Consider the following 16,593-nt stretch of genomic DNA (forward strand, 5'->3'; position numbering starts at 1 on the left):
ACAAATATACATAATTCATAAATAAAACATAAAACATTATTCATAAATAAAACGACATCATTAAAAATATATGCACTGTAACCATATACACCCTAATTCTTTATATGGTTCTCAAAATTTCAGGCGCAAATTTGGGTGTGGACCCAATTTGCATGTATAATTTAATTGACAAATGATCCAATTAGCACTGATAATTTGGTGCAAATAATCAATTATCAGGGCTAATTGGCATCTATTTAAATTTATGCACACATCTTTAGACACTAGGATCCATGTATACATTTTATGCGCAGATCTGAAAAGTGGCCATGGGAGAAGCAGGGGCGTTCCTTGAATTTGTGTGCAGTGTTACAGAAAAAGGGAGATCTGCACCTAGTTTAGGCATGAGAATTTACACCAGGCTTTAGATAGTGTAAATCCTCACACCTAAAATTGAGCATGGATTCTACATCTAAGTGCTATTCTATAAATAGAACCCAACTTTGAGTGCCATTTATAGAATAGCATTTAGTGCTCATTTTTTGGCACCCAAATTTGGACACCATTTGTACAATTGGGGTCCATAACGTGTGAGCCAAACTCCTTAATTTCTTAAACATTTTCATTAAACCAGCATGGTTTCTATATAAAAAGGCTTCTGAGGTCTTTTTCTCCTATCCAGTTATATGGAGATTGTAAAGCAGCTGAAATTCAGACTGTTTTTTTTGGGCTTAATAGTTTTTTGATCTGATTGCATTGTTTTTTTTAAATAATAAATTAAATATATTTGACCATGTTATATCAGTCTGGAGATATAATAACAACAACAAGAACAACAACAAAATCAGGTTCTGAAGTTTGAATGCATTATAAGCAATACCGTGTTATATCGAGCCATGTTATGGGCTAGATTCCATATATGGTGTCAAAAATATTGGCGCTGAAAAAGCGCTATTCTATAAGCTGCACTTAAAGTTAGGCACGGTTTATAGAATAGTGCTTATGCCTGGGAATTGTACCTAACTTTAGGTGCGGACATTTGCACCAACTGAAACATAGTGCAAATGTACATGCTTATGTTAGGTGCGTATCTTCGATATTCTATAACAATGTGTGTAAATTTTAGCAATACCCCTGTTCCACGCATGACTCACCCATTTCTATGCCCCCTTTTTCAAATTGTGTGTAAATTAAATATAATTAGCGCCAAAAATTGCTTGCTAAAAAAATCACTATTGGTGCAAATTGGCTTGTTATTCAATTAAACTACACACACAAATTGGGGACAAGCCCAAATTTTCAAGCATAATTTTTTGTGACTTTTACAGAATTAGGGGGTATATGGATTTATAGCACACTAAACTCTAACCGCTGAGTATCTTGGCTTACCTTTTCTTTTCAGATATTCTGCAATGAGAGCAGCTATATGGATATAGCACATAGCAGCCTATAACAGGAAAGAATGATGAAATATTACATTCAGTTTCTCATCTCCCATTGATAAAAACATTTAGGGTCCTTTTACTAAGGTATACGCTTGCTAAAGGCTACCATACAATGCTTGGTATCATGCTGGTTAGCACATAAAAATATGCGCATTAATTTCATGTTGTCATAGGGGGAGGAAAGTAGGCTGAGAATGGGTGGGGACTGCATAGTACAGATAGCACCTGATACTTACCGTGTTGCAGTTTATTTATTACATTTGTATCCCACATTTTCCCACACAGCAGTAGGCTCAATGTGGCTTACATGTTCTGGAGAGGAGAGTACACGCAGGTTTACTTTGTGCCATCTTAGTAGGAGGCCCCTGGTCTTGGCTTTATGTTTACCCATTAAGAAAAGGGAAATGCTCACCTCAGAAAGAAAAAAATCAATCCAAGCCATGGTCCAAACTTCAGTATTCCACACATCACTCCAAAGCTGCTCCAAAAGTGACTCCAAAGGAGGCTCCCAAGGAGTCCAGTGTGTCCCTTTGGCCATGCCTTTGGCCATGCACCTACAGAGCTCCATGTAATTTGTATGGCTGGGAGCTCTAGGACCCCAATGGCAGCGGGTTCACCTCATGCACTGCCTACCTCGATGTTACCCCAGCAAGTCTCCTTCACTGTCAGCATGCTCACAAAGGTAGCTTCTGCTAAGCCGCAGGGCATGATGTAATTTGTATGGCCATGAATTCTAGGACCCTAATGGCAGAGGGTCCGTCTTGTGCACTGCCTGCTTCAATGTTATCTCAGCAGGACTTCTCCTCCACTGTCAGCCGACTCTCAAAGTTGGGGTCTGGGACAATTTTCAACAGATTTTTAGGAAAAATTTGAGTTGCAACTTAGCCAACTAGATTGTGGATGAAACGTTTCCTAAATCTAGCTGCTAAAATTTATAGTGCCCGTATATGGATAAAGCCACAGACATGGACAGAATGTTTAAATATTTAGCTGTAATCTGCTGGATTGTTCGTGAGCCCTTGAGCTCAGGCCGAGGCCCGCTGGTAGCAGAGGCCAAGGCCTAGGGGAGACCGACCCACCACTACACACCCCAGCTATCCAACACCCCTTGCCTACGCACACCCAGCACCTCAGGAAGAAAGGGAAATAGGCATAAAAGTGGGCCTCACGGCCGAACAGGAACCGATACACTCAGACATACTCGTATGGGCCTCATGGCCGAACTGGAACCGATACACGCCCAGGGAGGGGGAAAGGAACACAGGAGTCCCCATGGGACCCAAGGTGCAAGCAGCGCACTGAACACCAGCCACAGGGTGCAGGAAAAATAACCAACCACAGAGGCTCCACAGACCCAGGACAGAACCCCCCCCCCCCCAGACTAACAAGGAAAGACACCACAGGAACCAGAGCGGGGTGCAACACCCCCCCAGGGAACTAGCGCAGGAAAGGAGAAGTAGTACTTGAGGTACCCCGTAACCACAGGGGAATACGGAGAAAACAACTAGAAGACTGGGCTGCCACAAGAACACCACAGCCAGGAACCCCCGAGCACAGAGGAAAAGAACTAACTAAAAGCCACAAAAGCCAGAGACAGATACTGCAAACAAAAAGGTAGACTAGCCCCCAACCCAGAGGCAAAGACACAAAAGGGAGGAAGAAAATCCTCTGTCTTAAACACACAGAAGTCAGAAGCAGAGACACAGTACACAAGGGCAGAATGAGAGCAAAGCCCCCACTGAACAAACAAAACAGCTGGCCTCCCACAGAGAACTGCAAGCAGCGAGGGAGAGCCCCAGCTGGAGGCAAGTGAACTGATTACACACACACACACACACACACACACACACACACACACACACACACACACACACGCTGACAGAAATGAACTCAGACAAAGGTAACTAAACAGCCAGCTGAATACACACACACACACCCCAATGCTGGCAATAGATAACCCAGACAAAGGGAAAGTAACTGAAAGCCCCGAACAGGGGAACACAGATTCAAAACCAGAGCACAATGTTCTGACAGAGAACTGCAAAGGCTTAGCCACAAAGGAATGTAAAGCCAAATCAGGGGAAGCAGGAACAGTACTACCCACTGACGTCAGCTCAAACCCTGACAGCCAATCAGGAATTAAGTTCACACCCCTCCCCTGCCAGACCGGCAAGATCATAACATTAGCAGCCACTGCACAACATATAACCCCTTTTGAATATTGGCCATATATGTATAGTGATATATCTATAGTATACCAAACAAGAAACTATCATGATGAGTAGCTAGCATTTTCATCAAGTTATTCAGACAGCATCCCCTCGATATTCAGCCGGTGGCAGGCAGTGCTTTTGTTGTCTGCTGCCGGTGTTAAGACTGGATATTTGATGCCGGACCATTTCTGGCTACTGTCATTGAATATCCAGTTTCATTTTTGACTGCAGCAACTTAACTGGTTAAGCCAATATTCATCACTAACTGGTTAAATGCTTAGCAGTTAAACATAGGCCTGTTATTTAGAGTGAAACTGCAACAATTTGGAGAAAAAAAAAGATATGTTTTTTAACTAGCTATCCTGCTTATTTTCGAAGGAGAAGAGCGGCCATCTTCCGACACAAATCGGGAGATGGCCGGCCTTGTCCTAATGCCAGCCAAATAAGTATAATCGAAAGCCAATTTTGTCCAGCTTCAACTGCTTTCTGTTCCAGAGCCGGCCAAAGTTCAAGAGGGCGTGTCGGCAGTGTACCAAAGGCGGGATGGGGACATGGTTAAGAGATGGTCGGCCTCGGCCGATAATGAAAAAAAGAAGGTTGGCCCTGACGAGCATTTGGCCGACTTTATTTGGTCCCTTTTTGTTCACGACGAAGCCTCGAAAAGGTGCCCGAACTGACCAGATGACACCGGAGGGAATCAGGGATGACCTCCCCTTACTTCCCCAGTGGTCACCAACCCCCTCTCACCCAAAAAAAAATTACAACACATTTTTTTGCCAGCCTCTATGCCAGCCTCAAATGCCATACCCAGCTCCATCACAGCACTATGCAGGTCCCTGGAGCAGTTTTTAGTGGGTACTGCAGTGCACTTCAGGCAGGCGGACCTAGGCCCATCCCCCCCCACACCTGTTACATTTGTGGTGGTAAATGGGAGCCCTCAAACCCCCCCCCCCCCAAAACCCACTGTACCCACATGTAGGTGCCCCCCGTTACCCTTTAAGGGCTCTATGGTAGTGTTGTACAGTTGTGGGTAGTGGGTTTGGGGGGGCTCAGCACCCAAGGTAAGGGAGCTATGCACCTGGGATCAATTTGTGAAGTCCACTGCAGTGCCCCCTAGGGTGCCCAGTTGGTGTCCTGGCATGTGAGGGGGACCAGTGCACTACAAATGCTGGCTCCTCCCATGACCATATGGCTTGGATTTGGCCGGTTTTGAGATGGCGACCATTAGTTTTCATTATCGGCGAAAAACAATGGCGGCCATCTCTAATGGCGGCCCAAATGTTGAGATTTGGCTGGCCCCTGACTGTATTATCGAAACAAAAGATGGCTGTCCATCTTGTTTCGATAATACGGTCGGGTACACCGCTTTACGGGGCCGTCATTAGAGATGGCTGCCCTTATAGATGGGCGCCCCCGTTCGATTATGCCCCTCCATGGAATGTTAATATACCAAGGACTCTGTTTACAAAAATGCGTTAGTGGTTTTAGTGCGCACAAAAATTAGCACATGCTAACCGTGTAGATGCCCATAGGGATATTTTGGGCATCTACACGGTTAGCATGTAATAATTTTTAGCACATGCTAAAAACACTAGCGTGCCTTTGTAAACAGGGTCCTTGGTTTATTAGCACTCCATAGTTAGTTGAAAAATATATCTTGTTTTTTCTCCAAAATGTTGCAGTTTCACTCTAAATCTTTAATCTTGCGCTCAAATCGCTTGTCTTGCACTCTACATGGAATCATGTTTCACCATTACTGGCGTCATCAGGGGTCAAGATTTATATTACATGTTCTCATAAATTCTCAGACAACATCAAGGGGAACAGGACAAGCACGCTAACTCACACAAGGGTTGCTGCCTACCTGGATGTTATTGTTACATTATAGTATAAGAATGATATTGTTAATAAAGAACTATAATATGTTTAAAATTTATATATATTGTTCTTTTGTAATTGGTGTATATTGTGGACTACTTTGTTTTAGATTCTGAACCAGATTTATTATTTGGAAATACCAATTAAATAATGAGGTGGCAATTATTTCGTTTATTTTGGAGGCAGAAATAAACAACAGGGGATTAAAGAGAATTACTTTCTTTATCCTTTGAGCAAAGCCCTGGCAAAACTGAGCAATTTTTTAAAATATATGCATGTGTCTGAGCTAGTGCAGAAATGGAAAAGATAATTTTCCCCCTATTTACATGTATTCTCATTGTAAAATGGGGACTGCACAAGCTATGTCCCCTAGAAATCTCCGCATGGTGTGAATATCCATGTATAAATCGTTGTTTTCTGAATTTTGAATTACACCAGTATCAGGCTTATTTTCGAAAGGGATCGCCGGCGATCTTCCGACACAAATTGGGAGATGGCCAGCAATCTCTCAAAAGCGGCCAAATTGGTATAATCGAACCCCCCTTTTTGACACCATTGCTGCTTTCCCGTCGCCGAGCCGGTGAAATTTCAAGGGGGCGTGTTGGTGACATAGCGAAGGCATAATGGAAAAAACAAAAGCGGCGTTAATTAGTATTTCGCCGGTTTTACTTGGTCCTTTTATTTTCACGACCAAGCCTCAAAAAGGTGCCCCAACTCACCAGATGACCACCAGAAGGAATGGGGGATGACCTCTCCATACTCCCCCAGTGGTCACCAATCCCCTCCCACACTAAAAAAATAAAAATAAAAACCTTTTTTGCCAGCCTGTATGCCAGCCTCAAATGTCATTCCCAGCTCCCTGACAGCAGTATGTAGGTTCCTGGAACAGTTTTTGTTGGTTGTAGTGGACTTCAGGTAGGCGGACCCAGGCCCATCCCTCCCCCTACCTGTTACACTTGTGCTGGTAAGTGTTAAGCTCTCCAAACTCCCCCAAAATCCACTCTACCCACATGTAGGTGCCCCCCTTCACCCATAAGGGCTATGGTAATGGTGTAGAACCACCTCCAACTCCAGGCTCCGTCCCTTCTATCTCGCCTCACCCCATGCCTGGAACTCACTCCCTGAGACCATACGCCGTGCCCCCTCCCTACCCATCTTCAAATCAATGCTCAAAGCCCACCTCTTCAATGTCGCCTTCGGCTCCTAATCACTACACCACTTCTCAGGAAACTTATCTACCCCAACTTGACATTTCGTCCATTAGATTGTAAGCTCTTCCGAGCAGGGACCGTCCTTAATTGTTAATTTGTACAGCACTGCGTAACCCTAGTAGCGCTCTAGAAATGTTAAGTAGTCGTAGTAGTAGTAGTAGATTTGGGGGGCTCAGCACCCAAGGTAAGGGAGCTATGCAGCTGGGAGCTATTTGTATATATATTTTTTTAATTTTTAGAAATGCCCCCCTAGGGTGCCCGGTTGGTGCCCTGGCATGTCAGGGGGATCAGTGCACTACAAATGCTGGCTCCTCCCACGAGCAAATGCCTTGCCGCTTTTAGTTTCCATTATCGCTGAAACACAAAAGCGGCCATCTCAAACCCGGCGAACTCTGGCATTTGGCTGGTCCAAACTGTATTATCAAAAGAAAAGATGGCCGGCCATCTTTTTCGATAATACAGTTCCGGCCAGCTGTTTGCGGCGCCGCCAAAATAGATTGCCGGCAATCTATTTCGCCGGCGCCTTTCGATTATTCCCCTCTATGTGATCTATACTGGGTATTAGGTGGCCTCTGGGAGGTAAAAGGGTATATGCTAGTATTCAGTTGTGATATGGTTTATTTTTGTATGATATGAGATTATTATATTGATGGATAGGGTTTATGTACTTGCTTTGTTTTATTGTTTTATTTATGCATGTTTTATTGTAAGCTGTATAGAATTTTAGATATGCCGATTATAAATATATTAAATAAATAAATACATACATATACACATACATAAATACTTAAATAAATAACTGGGTAGCTATCCAGGTACCACCACTGAATATCGATGGTGCTCAGGTACCTCCTAGCTCCACCCAAGCTTTGCCTCTGGACTGCCCAGCACTGCCTGGATTTTTGGTGAAACAGTCCGGGTAAGTGCTGCTGAAAATCTGGGTTAGACCCAATCAGTATGATTTAACTGGGTAGCCACTCCTATCTGGTTAAATCACTCTGAACCAGAGAAACACCACACAAAGTGTGGAGGTGCACTTAAGCCCCACGAGACAAATAGGAGGGAACAGAGAAAGGGTGGGGAAGATAGGCTCTATCTAAACAATGGGGGAGATGTATATCATTGTTTAATTAAATTATACATCTCCCCCATTGTTTAGATAGAGCCTATCTTCCCCACCCTTTCTCTGTTCCCTAAATCACTCTGAATACTGACCCCTAAATTTCTATCAAGTGCATTTTGGTGGAAGGGATTTTACAATTTCTCCACCTAATTCTTAAATTTAGGCTTAGATTTTATATTGATATTTCTACTGTCTTATTTACATTACCTCGGATAAATCTCCATTCCTGGCATGAATCTTTGCCATGCTTTCAAGCCACGTCCTACGGAGTTCAGGTGTGCTGGCATAAGAATTTGCTAAACTATATTGTAGATCCACAAGCATCTCTGGGTCCTTTTCATGTTCCTTCATCTGAGCTGTGGCCATCAAGACAGTCCTGATTCGTTTGGTTAGATCCTTCACCTCTGCTGGGAAGTGATTGCTCTTTGGGAAAAGGTAAGATGGAGTGAGTTCTATTTTCAATGCTTCATCTCATAATACAACAATTTGATCATTACATTTTGTTTATATTCTATGTATGCTGCGCCTACATGATCAACTATATGATATTCTGGGTGTTTCTCAACTGCAGCTTTTGCTTTGTTTTTATCAGATTTTGGAGAAAACTGTAACTGTACAATAATCTGAAAGGGAAATTTTCCAAAAAGAGCTGAGTGGATAATATAGTAGTCAGTTGTAACTGGTTAAATTCAGGTGAATTTTTAGGCACAACTCAGTTGACTCAGCGTTATTCAGTTTTAAGCAAGAAATCCAACAGAATTGTAGACAGTAATTCACACGTTGAAGCCGTGTCTTATTGGATTGATTTCTTGCACTTGGACTTATCGATTACATCTCAGCACTGAGGCACTCTTTGATGTTATCCTTGTGACTGTGTTTGCTTGACATTTTGAGGAATACATATTTATAACTTTATTTGTGTATTTGCCCCAAGAGTTCTGATTATTATTGGCCCCTGATGTAGGTGAACAGATGTCGAAACATGGCCTATGTCAGGTCTGTTCATTATAGGACTCTTCATGGTTCCATCCTTGAAAGGCCGTTTGTGCTTTTTTGCTGTTTGAAATACAGACACACTATTCTAGTTCACCCAAACATGTCCACAAGTGCTCCCTTCCAATCTGTGCAGTCTGCAGCTTTTACACATGTAGACAGTGGCTTTCTAGGACTGCCATTTTCACATTTTGGGGAATTACTACAGTGTCTCCTCATATCTAACCAAACTGGCTCCCGATAACTGAAAGAATCAGATTTAAGACTGCCTGCATCATTTTTCATATTCTCTACAGCATCACATCCAGCCTGCTGATCAACATATCATCACTATGCTTGGCCCAATTCAAGAGGCTAAAGGACCAGGCCATATAAGGGCTCCAGATCTCTGAAGACCTTTGACTCACTCTTCCCTGTGACTGAAACTGCCGTCTGGAACTCACTCCTCATTCCTATTAGAACAGATAATAACTACCGTAGTTTTAGGAAGAAACTAAAAACCTTTGTTTTCCCAAAAGCCATCTAATCAACTGCCATCACCCTTAGGCTGTACCGAACTCCCTCTCATGTGCCACTGAATTTGTATTTCCAATGCTAACTGTCTGGACAAAATCGAACTCTCTACAATCAACTGCTTCATTCACTTTGTCATTAATGAACTTTAAGGCAATACCACTTTATATTCCTCATTCCGTAAATGGCGATCACCATCACGGAATAATATAAGCCACATTGAGCCTGCAAATAGGTGGGAAAATGTGTGATACAAATAAATAAATAAACTAATTATTGTAAATTGCACTGAAGCCCGGAAGGGGGATATTAGCAGTATATAAGACCTAATTTGATTTGATTTGATTTGCACACACAGATGCCACTATTACAGATTGGAAATCTGCACAGTCCTTCTAAAATGACCTCCTTAATATAAGTGGAAATCATCTGGTCTTTTATATTCTTTACTTCCAACAGTTACACCAGACTATAAATCTAAACCAGTATAGCTGAAATAGTTTTTTTATTTTTAAAGTATTTCAGCTATACTGGTTTAGATTTATAGTCTGGTGTAACTGTTGGAAGTAACGTAATTACCGACACCAATTTTGTTTATTAGAAACCCGTATATTTTCACCTTTTATATTCTTTGCCATATTTATTGTGGGGACCTTTTACTAAGCAGCACTAAAAGGTAGCCTGTGCTATCCCCAGTGTGGGTCTTTCCTATGTGCTAAGGCCACTTTTAGCACTGCCAAGAAATGGCCTATTTTTCTCAGACAGTATGCATTGCCTTCAGGCCAACAATGGCCAGCGTTTCGCTTTGCTGCATCAGGGTCCTGAATGACAAAAAAATCTTAGGCTTCATCACAGGGACTTGTGCAGAATACTGTGATGAAGCCTAAGATTTTTCGCCATTCGGGACCCTGATGCACCGAAGTGAAATGCTGGCCATCATTGGCCCAAGGGCAGAGCATACTGTCTGAGAAGAAGCGGTTGGGCTCGGTTCCTGTATCCAGCATCTTACCCAGCTCTTTAAAGATAAGTGGTTTAGGGTTGGATTGCTTTTTGACATACGAGATGAACTTGAACATTTGAGCTTTTGAAGATTTTGCAATATTTATATCGAAAAATCGGAAAGTTCTTTTTCCAGTGATGATCTTTGCAGCTCTGTTAATCTGCATAGATTCAGGCTCTGAGGCTTTTTCCTTCCTTTTGATATAATATTTGAAGTATTTTTTCGCCTAGTGAATTTCTATTAGTAGAGTTTGCATTAAATTTAAATAAAGCACAAACGTATATGAAGATATGAAATACAGAAGTACTGTGCACTGAACATAGTGTGCACATCAGTGAGAATGCTGCTCACCTTCATTTGCTTGTCACCATTTGCAAAATTATTTATAATTGCAAGTGAATGTTGAAAGCGAGACCCTCCAATTCCTGCATCTGCTATTAGCTGACTGACTGCTTTGATGAGCTGAAATGACAAAAGGATTTAAAAAAATGAATTCCTAGTTATACTGATATGCAGGCAAGTGTAGTAAGAAATTCCACTATTTTTTTCTAAAAGAACTCTGTAGTCAAGATTAAAAACAAAACAAAATGTTTTCACAAGAAATCTGCTTAGCAATTACCAGCATTCTCTAAAAAAAATTCATGGCAGACATTCACCTTACCAGTTGATCAGGGTGAGGCAAAAAAAGTAACCCCCTTGAGTTTTTTTTTGCTGTTTTCTCAGCAACCACTTGGAATTTCAATGTGAAATTTTATAGCTCTATTTCTTGTTAATACCTACATTTATGAGCCAAGCGGAATGAGATTATCTTTAAACATGGTGAAATAGCAGACTTTTTAGTATGATCACCCAGTGATTTTCGCGTGTTCAAAAGGAAGCACTGCAAATGTTCTGGGACAGCCTGCCACAGGGACCGATTGACAAGGCTGTTAAGAACTTCCCAGAGCACCCCCCAGAGCCTGCATTAAAGCTGGGGGTGGACACATTTTAGCATTCACAGTGACCGCAAAATTCTATCATTTGAATGACATATTTTCCTGTGTTTTAGCTTAAACATTTTTAACGTGCAAAAATCACTAGGTAGTAACACTAAAATGTTAGTAACATCAACATAGCTTAAGATAATTAAATATTGTTTATTAGAAATATATATGTATGATGACTAAATAAGTACGTAAAAATCTTGTTGAAATTCAAAGCGGTCACTGAGAAAACTGCAAAAAACTCTAGGGGGGCTACTTTTATTTCTATTAACATTTTTAGGGGTTCTTTTACTAAGCTGCGTTAGGCGCTAAGGCATGCCTACTGCAGCAAAAAAAGCCTAATACGGGATGAACTAATGCACTCTGTGTTAGTACTGGGATGTGTGTGTGTGCTAACCACGTGATAATGTCACGTTCTCGAGGGCCTTGGCATACTGTCAGGTCCTCAAGGCAGCACTGGGAATCGTGAGCCCTTAGGCCCCTGCCGCAGAGCGGCAGAGGCAGGCAAGACCGTCTTGGAACTGGACGTCCGGAAGGACCGGAACGGAAACTTTGGACTGGAAGTAGGCAACTGAACCGGCAGAACAGGAACCGCTTCACCTGTACTTAGCCACCTTTCCGCTAGAGTTGAGCTCTAGCGTGCGGGCGGCCGACAGGACTTGTAGGGCAAGGCCGGAACTGAAGATCCAGAGGACCCCCCTCGGGTCTAGGAAACACAGGGGAACAATACTAGACTGCACTAAGCCGCTAAGCCAGACACACCAGACAGACTAGACAGACAGAAGCTTATCAGGAGCAGGAACTAGGGCAGACATGCAAGCAAGGAAGAAGGGGAGACTGGGAATACCCCTTGGGCAAACCCACTAGCTAGGTCGAGGCAGGTAACAGGATAAATCCCCCAGAAGATATACGCTAGCTAGACAGATACAGGAATCAGGATACCTAAGCAGGGATCCGGATAAGCACACAGGATATACAAGCAAGGTACAAGGTAGACACATGGGACAGAAGGTAGCTAGGCAGAGCGGGAAACCGGATAACACTAGCTAGCCAAAACTAGGACTCAGGACGAACAAGCAGGGACCAGGATGTGCACACAGGATATACAAGGATCAGGATGTGCACACAGGATATACAAGGTTCAGGATGTGCACACAGAATATACAAGCAGGGAGTAGGGCAGGCTGCAAACACAGACGGGGAAACCAGGGCTGAACAGCAGGCTCTAACCACAGACTAAAAGACAGAAGGCTAGCGGCCCAAGCAGAAGGGCAAGCAGCCCACAGGTACTGGGAACCGAAGGGCACTAGCCCACACAGAAGGGCAAGAAGCCCACAGGTACTAAGCAGAAGGGCAAGCCCACACAGAAAGGCAAGAAGCCCACAGGTACCAGACAGAAGGGCAAGCCCACACAGAAGGCAAGAAGCCCACAGGTACCAGACAGAAGGGCAAGCCCACACAGAAGACAGGCTTAAAAGCAGCGCAGCAACACACTCACTAACCTGTCGGCCTCTGGGCATGACACCAGACAATGACACTATGCGAAGGCACTAACTGTAAGCACAGGCCTTCCTTATAAAGGAACTCACTGATGAGTCACCACCAGCAGGACAGAAGCAGGAAGTTCCTTGCCTCCAAACAGAGGCTTGACACACAGAGGAAGTGAGCCCACAGGAAGGACAAGCAGGAGCCATCTTGGATACTGGCATAGAGGAGGAGGCGGCAGCCATCTTGGAAGAGGCATAGCCCACACAGGTGAGGTCCAGTAAGGCAATCAGCACACAGAGCCAGAGAGAAACTAAGACAGACACAGACACAGAGACAAGCAGAAGCCAGCACAGCCACTGACTCCCAGAAACAGGGTAAGTCTGAGGGTGGTCACGGCCACAGACGTGACAGATAATTATTTTGTGGTGTTTTTTTTTTATTGAGGGGCATGCCAAAGGGTGCAGAGTGGGCATTATCTACATTACCACGCACTAACAGGTTAGTGCACAGATAACACGGGAGCCTTTAGCCCCTTCAAAACAGGTGGCAGGCAGTAAGTGCTCCTCTGGTAAATTTTAAAAATGGCCTTGCACTAGGTAAAATATCTTTAAACAAATAACTGTAGATAGTAATATATATTGCTAATGGGTCCACTTACAATACAAAAATGCAAAAAAAGGAGGAAAAGACCTCAACGGACCCGAGTGCTCAAGTGAGCACTGTCACTTTCATCTTCAAAGCACTCACTGGGCCATTACATCAGACTTGATGCTGGCATATGTCCATAACAGTTATTCTGTTTGATATCTGTACCATATGACTGTTGGTGAGTTTGAGCTATGTGATGACCAAAATCCCAATCAATTCTCACAAGACAAAGAGCACCAAGTAGTTCAGACTCACTGCAAACTACATGGTGGTGGAAGAAAACAGAACAAGCTTTTAGAGAACATATAGGGGCAGTTTAAAAACTGGAGGGGTGGGGGAGAGCCAGTTTGAAGAGGATGGGGCATCTGCAGCTTTATCTGATGATGGTTTTGTCTCTCATATTATAGTTGTTGTTGTTGTTATTTTTTTTTTTTTTACACATTGGCATCCACTTGAAAAATAGTGAAGCTTTCTGTAATAGTGGGTCCTTATCTCATGCCAAGCACAGAATCATGGACCTTAAGGATTACGCAACACAACTAAGGCACTACAACTTTTGTAAGTGATTGATAAAGATGACTTGTATTCCACAGAGGGTACAATGAAATTTGGTTGAAAGAAGAAGGTTGAGTCATAACCTTGGCTTTAAATTAAATTGTCCTAATATGAACAAGAACAATTGTAGTTCATATGAGAACCCCTTGATTCTCTGGTGAACGGAGAGGGCTAAAGTGATAAGAGTAGGAAGATGGAGAGAGAGTATAATGAAAAGTGGGTAGGATTGATAAGGAACTCAATGCAAATAATCTATAAATTTATAATAATAAGGTGAGAGAGGCAAAGACATTTTTTTTAGCAGTTGTCATAGGTAGCTAATAAATCCCAAGAACTTTTCCAAATTGTTTGCCACTTGAATGAAAAATAGAGCATTATAGTCTGATGGAATTGACACCACTCTGGTGGTAGGTGACTTTGAAATTGTTTTATCACACAGGTTGTTCAAATTAGAAATGTATTGTCATTATTTACAAAATTGACAAATGAATGCATCAATCAATCTCATTAAGATCTCCATTGACTCACCTGTAAGTGAGATCTGACGATTGATCTCTGTTTGTTAAATTCAAAATTCTTCCTCATGAAGAAATACAGCAGGGCTGAGGCCTCCATCTGAGTAGAATGTGAATGATGATTGCAGCACTTTAGGATTTCATAGCATAAAGATCCGCAGAGATCGGCCTGCCCTTGAAAGAACGCTGAAGGAAACTGAAGAAGGAAATATAGGTGAAATACTTAGAAATGTTTCCATAACCTATTGCATTCTTTCTGATGTATTTTATTTCAGAATTGACACTACTGTACTGTGAGAAAACCTTCAGCATGGAGCCCTAATCTGTTTTTATATCAGGCTTCCATCCTCACCCTCCTGCATTTTCTCCTCCTTCCTCCGCTCCACCTCCGACACATACACTGATAATAGAGGTTTCTGATCAGAATACTTGGAAGAATAATTAATGTAACTCTCAAGATTACCAAAGAAAAATGGGGAAAAAACTTTAAGGTCATTTTACTAAGCTGGGCAAAAAGTAGTCTTAGCACACCCTCATGCAGGTCTTTTCTGTGCGTTAAGGCCACTTTTTGCTGTGGCCAGAAAATGGCTGATTTTCCATTTTTTTGATTTATTTATTTGTTACATTTGTACCCCACATTTTCCCACCTTTTTGCAGGCTAATGGCCAAATGCTAATATTTCATGGGACTTTAGAAGCTTTTTCGACACTACATTCAGATTGGAGGTGCCTCACGGCTGTGAACTATTTTCCCTGTGGTTGAAACTAAGTATTCATCATTTTTTGTAGTTCTGACGATTCCGAATGGTGTTCCCTCGATATAGTTACTTTTTGTTATGATTATTATTCTTCCGACAATACATATAAGATGTTGATTTAGTTTAACTGTTATTACTTATGCATATTGATAAGTGATTTGTTACTATCACAACCCTCTGTTTTTTTTTTTTTTATTGCAGATTAGTGTAACTATATTACTCTGCAGGTTTTTCGGAGGTGGTGGTTGACCTGTGATGAAAGCCATTAACAGGTGTGTCCACTGAGTTGGTACCCTGGGCTTATGAGGCCTTTATTTATAATTACCTAAGAAGTAACTTCTGACATATGCACGAGTAATACTTAGAGTTATTTAGAGCAAAGCCTTACAAGTTTCTTAATGTATTGCTCTAAGCAGATTTGTTAATTTTTTGACATATGCTAATGTTGCCATTAATGGGTGGCTATTACCATATTTTTCGGACTATAAGACGCACTTTTTCCCCCCCAAATTTGGGAGGAAAATGGGGGGTGCAACTTATAGTCCGAAGGTAGCGAGTTCCCTCCCTCCCGCCCTCCCCCCGAGTTCGGGATTGCCCTCCCCCCGGCCCTGTCACCACTTCTCCCCTACTCACGTCACGCGATGTTCCCTGGTGGTCTAGTAATGTCGGGGCAGGAAAGAGCCCCTTCTTTCCTGCCCAGCGCGCTGCTCTCCATCCTCCTGTATGCTGCCTGACGGTCTTGGCGAGATTCAAAATGGCCGCCGAGACTTCAATTCTCGGCGGCCATTTTGAATCTCGCCGAGACCGTCAGGCAGCATACAGGAGGACGGAGAGCAGCGCGCTGGGCAGGAAAGAGGGGGCTCTGTCCTGCCCCGACATCACTAGACCACCAGGGAACATCGCGTGACGTGAGTCGGGGAGAAGTGGTGACAAGGCCGGGGGGAGGGCAATCCCGAACTCGGACAAGACGCACCGGAGCACTTAGGTTTTAGAGGAGGGAAAAAGAAAATTTTTTTTTCCTATTTCCCTCCTCTAAAACCTAGGTGCGTCTTATGGTCCGGTGCGTCTTATAGTCCGAAAAATATGGTAATAAAAATGAGTATGTGAATCTTTAATGCCACCTATTTTGTAGGTGGTAAAGGTCACGTGCTGATCCCGCACTAATCAGTATGTGATAATGTAGCCATGCTGATTGGCACAGACATGCCCACTCTCCTTTTAGCTCTTTTATTTATACATTTTCATATTGCTGTTTTTATTAATAGCTCAATTTACAGTCCCTCCTTTTTAAT

General features: G+C 42.8%; 1 protein-coding gene across 1 annotated transcript in view; it reads right to left on the minus strand.

Moving 5' to 3' along the window:
• DOCK10 (dedicator of cytokinesis 10) overlaps positions 1–16,593 on the minus strand; it is a 370,777-nt gene that overhangs the window by 62,447 nt on the left and 291,737 nt on the right. Inside the window, exons 43-46 of the mRNA XM_030216095.1 lie at positions 14,558–14,740; positions 10,707–10,817; positions 8,057–8,272; positions 1,369–1,426 (exon numbers count right to left, since the gene is read on the minus strand). Of these exons, the coding sequence (XP_030071955.1) occupies positions 1,369–1,426; positions 8,057–8,272; positions 10,707–10,817; positions 14,558–14,740 (568 nt within the window). The remainder of the gene's footprint in view (positions 1–1,368; positions 1,427–8,056; positions 8,273–10,706; positions 10,818–14,557; positions 14,741–16,593) is intronic.

Source organism: Microcaecilia unicolor, chromosome 10 (genome assembly GCF_901765095.1).
Source record: "Microcaecilia unicolor chromosome 10, aMicUni1.1, whole genome shotgun sequence".
In the NCBI taxonomy this organism is placed as follows: domain Eukaryota; kingdom Metazoa; phylum Chordata; class Amphibia; order Gymnophiona; family Siphonopidae; genus Microcaecilia; species Microcaecilia unicolor.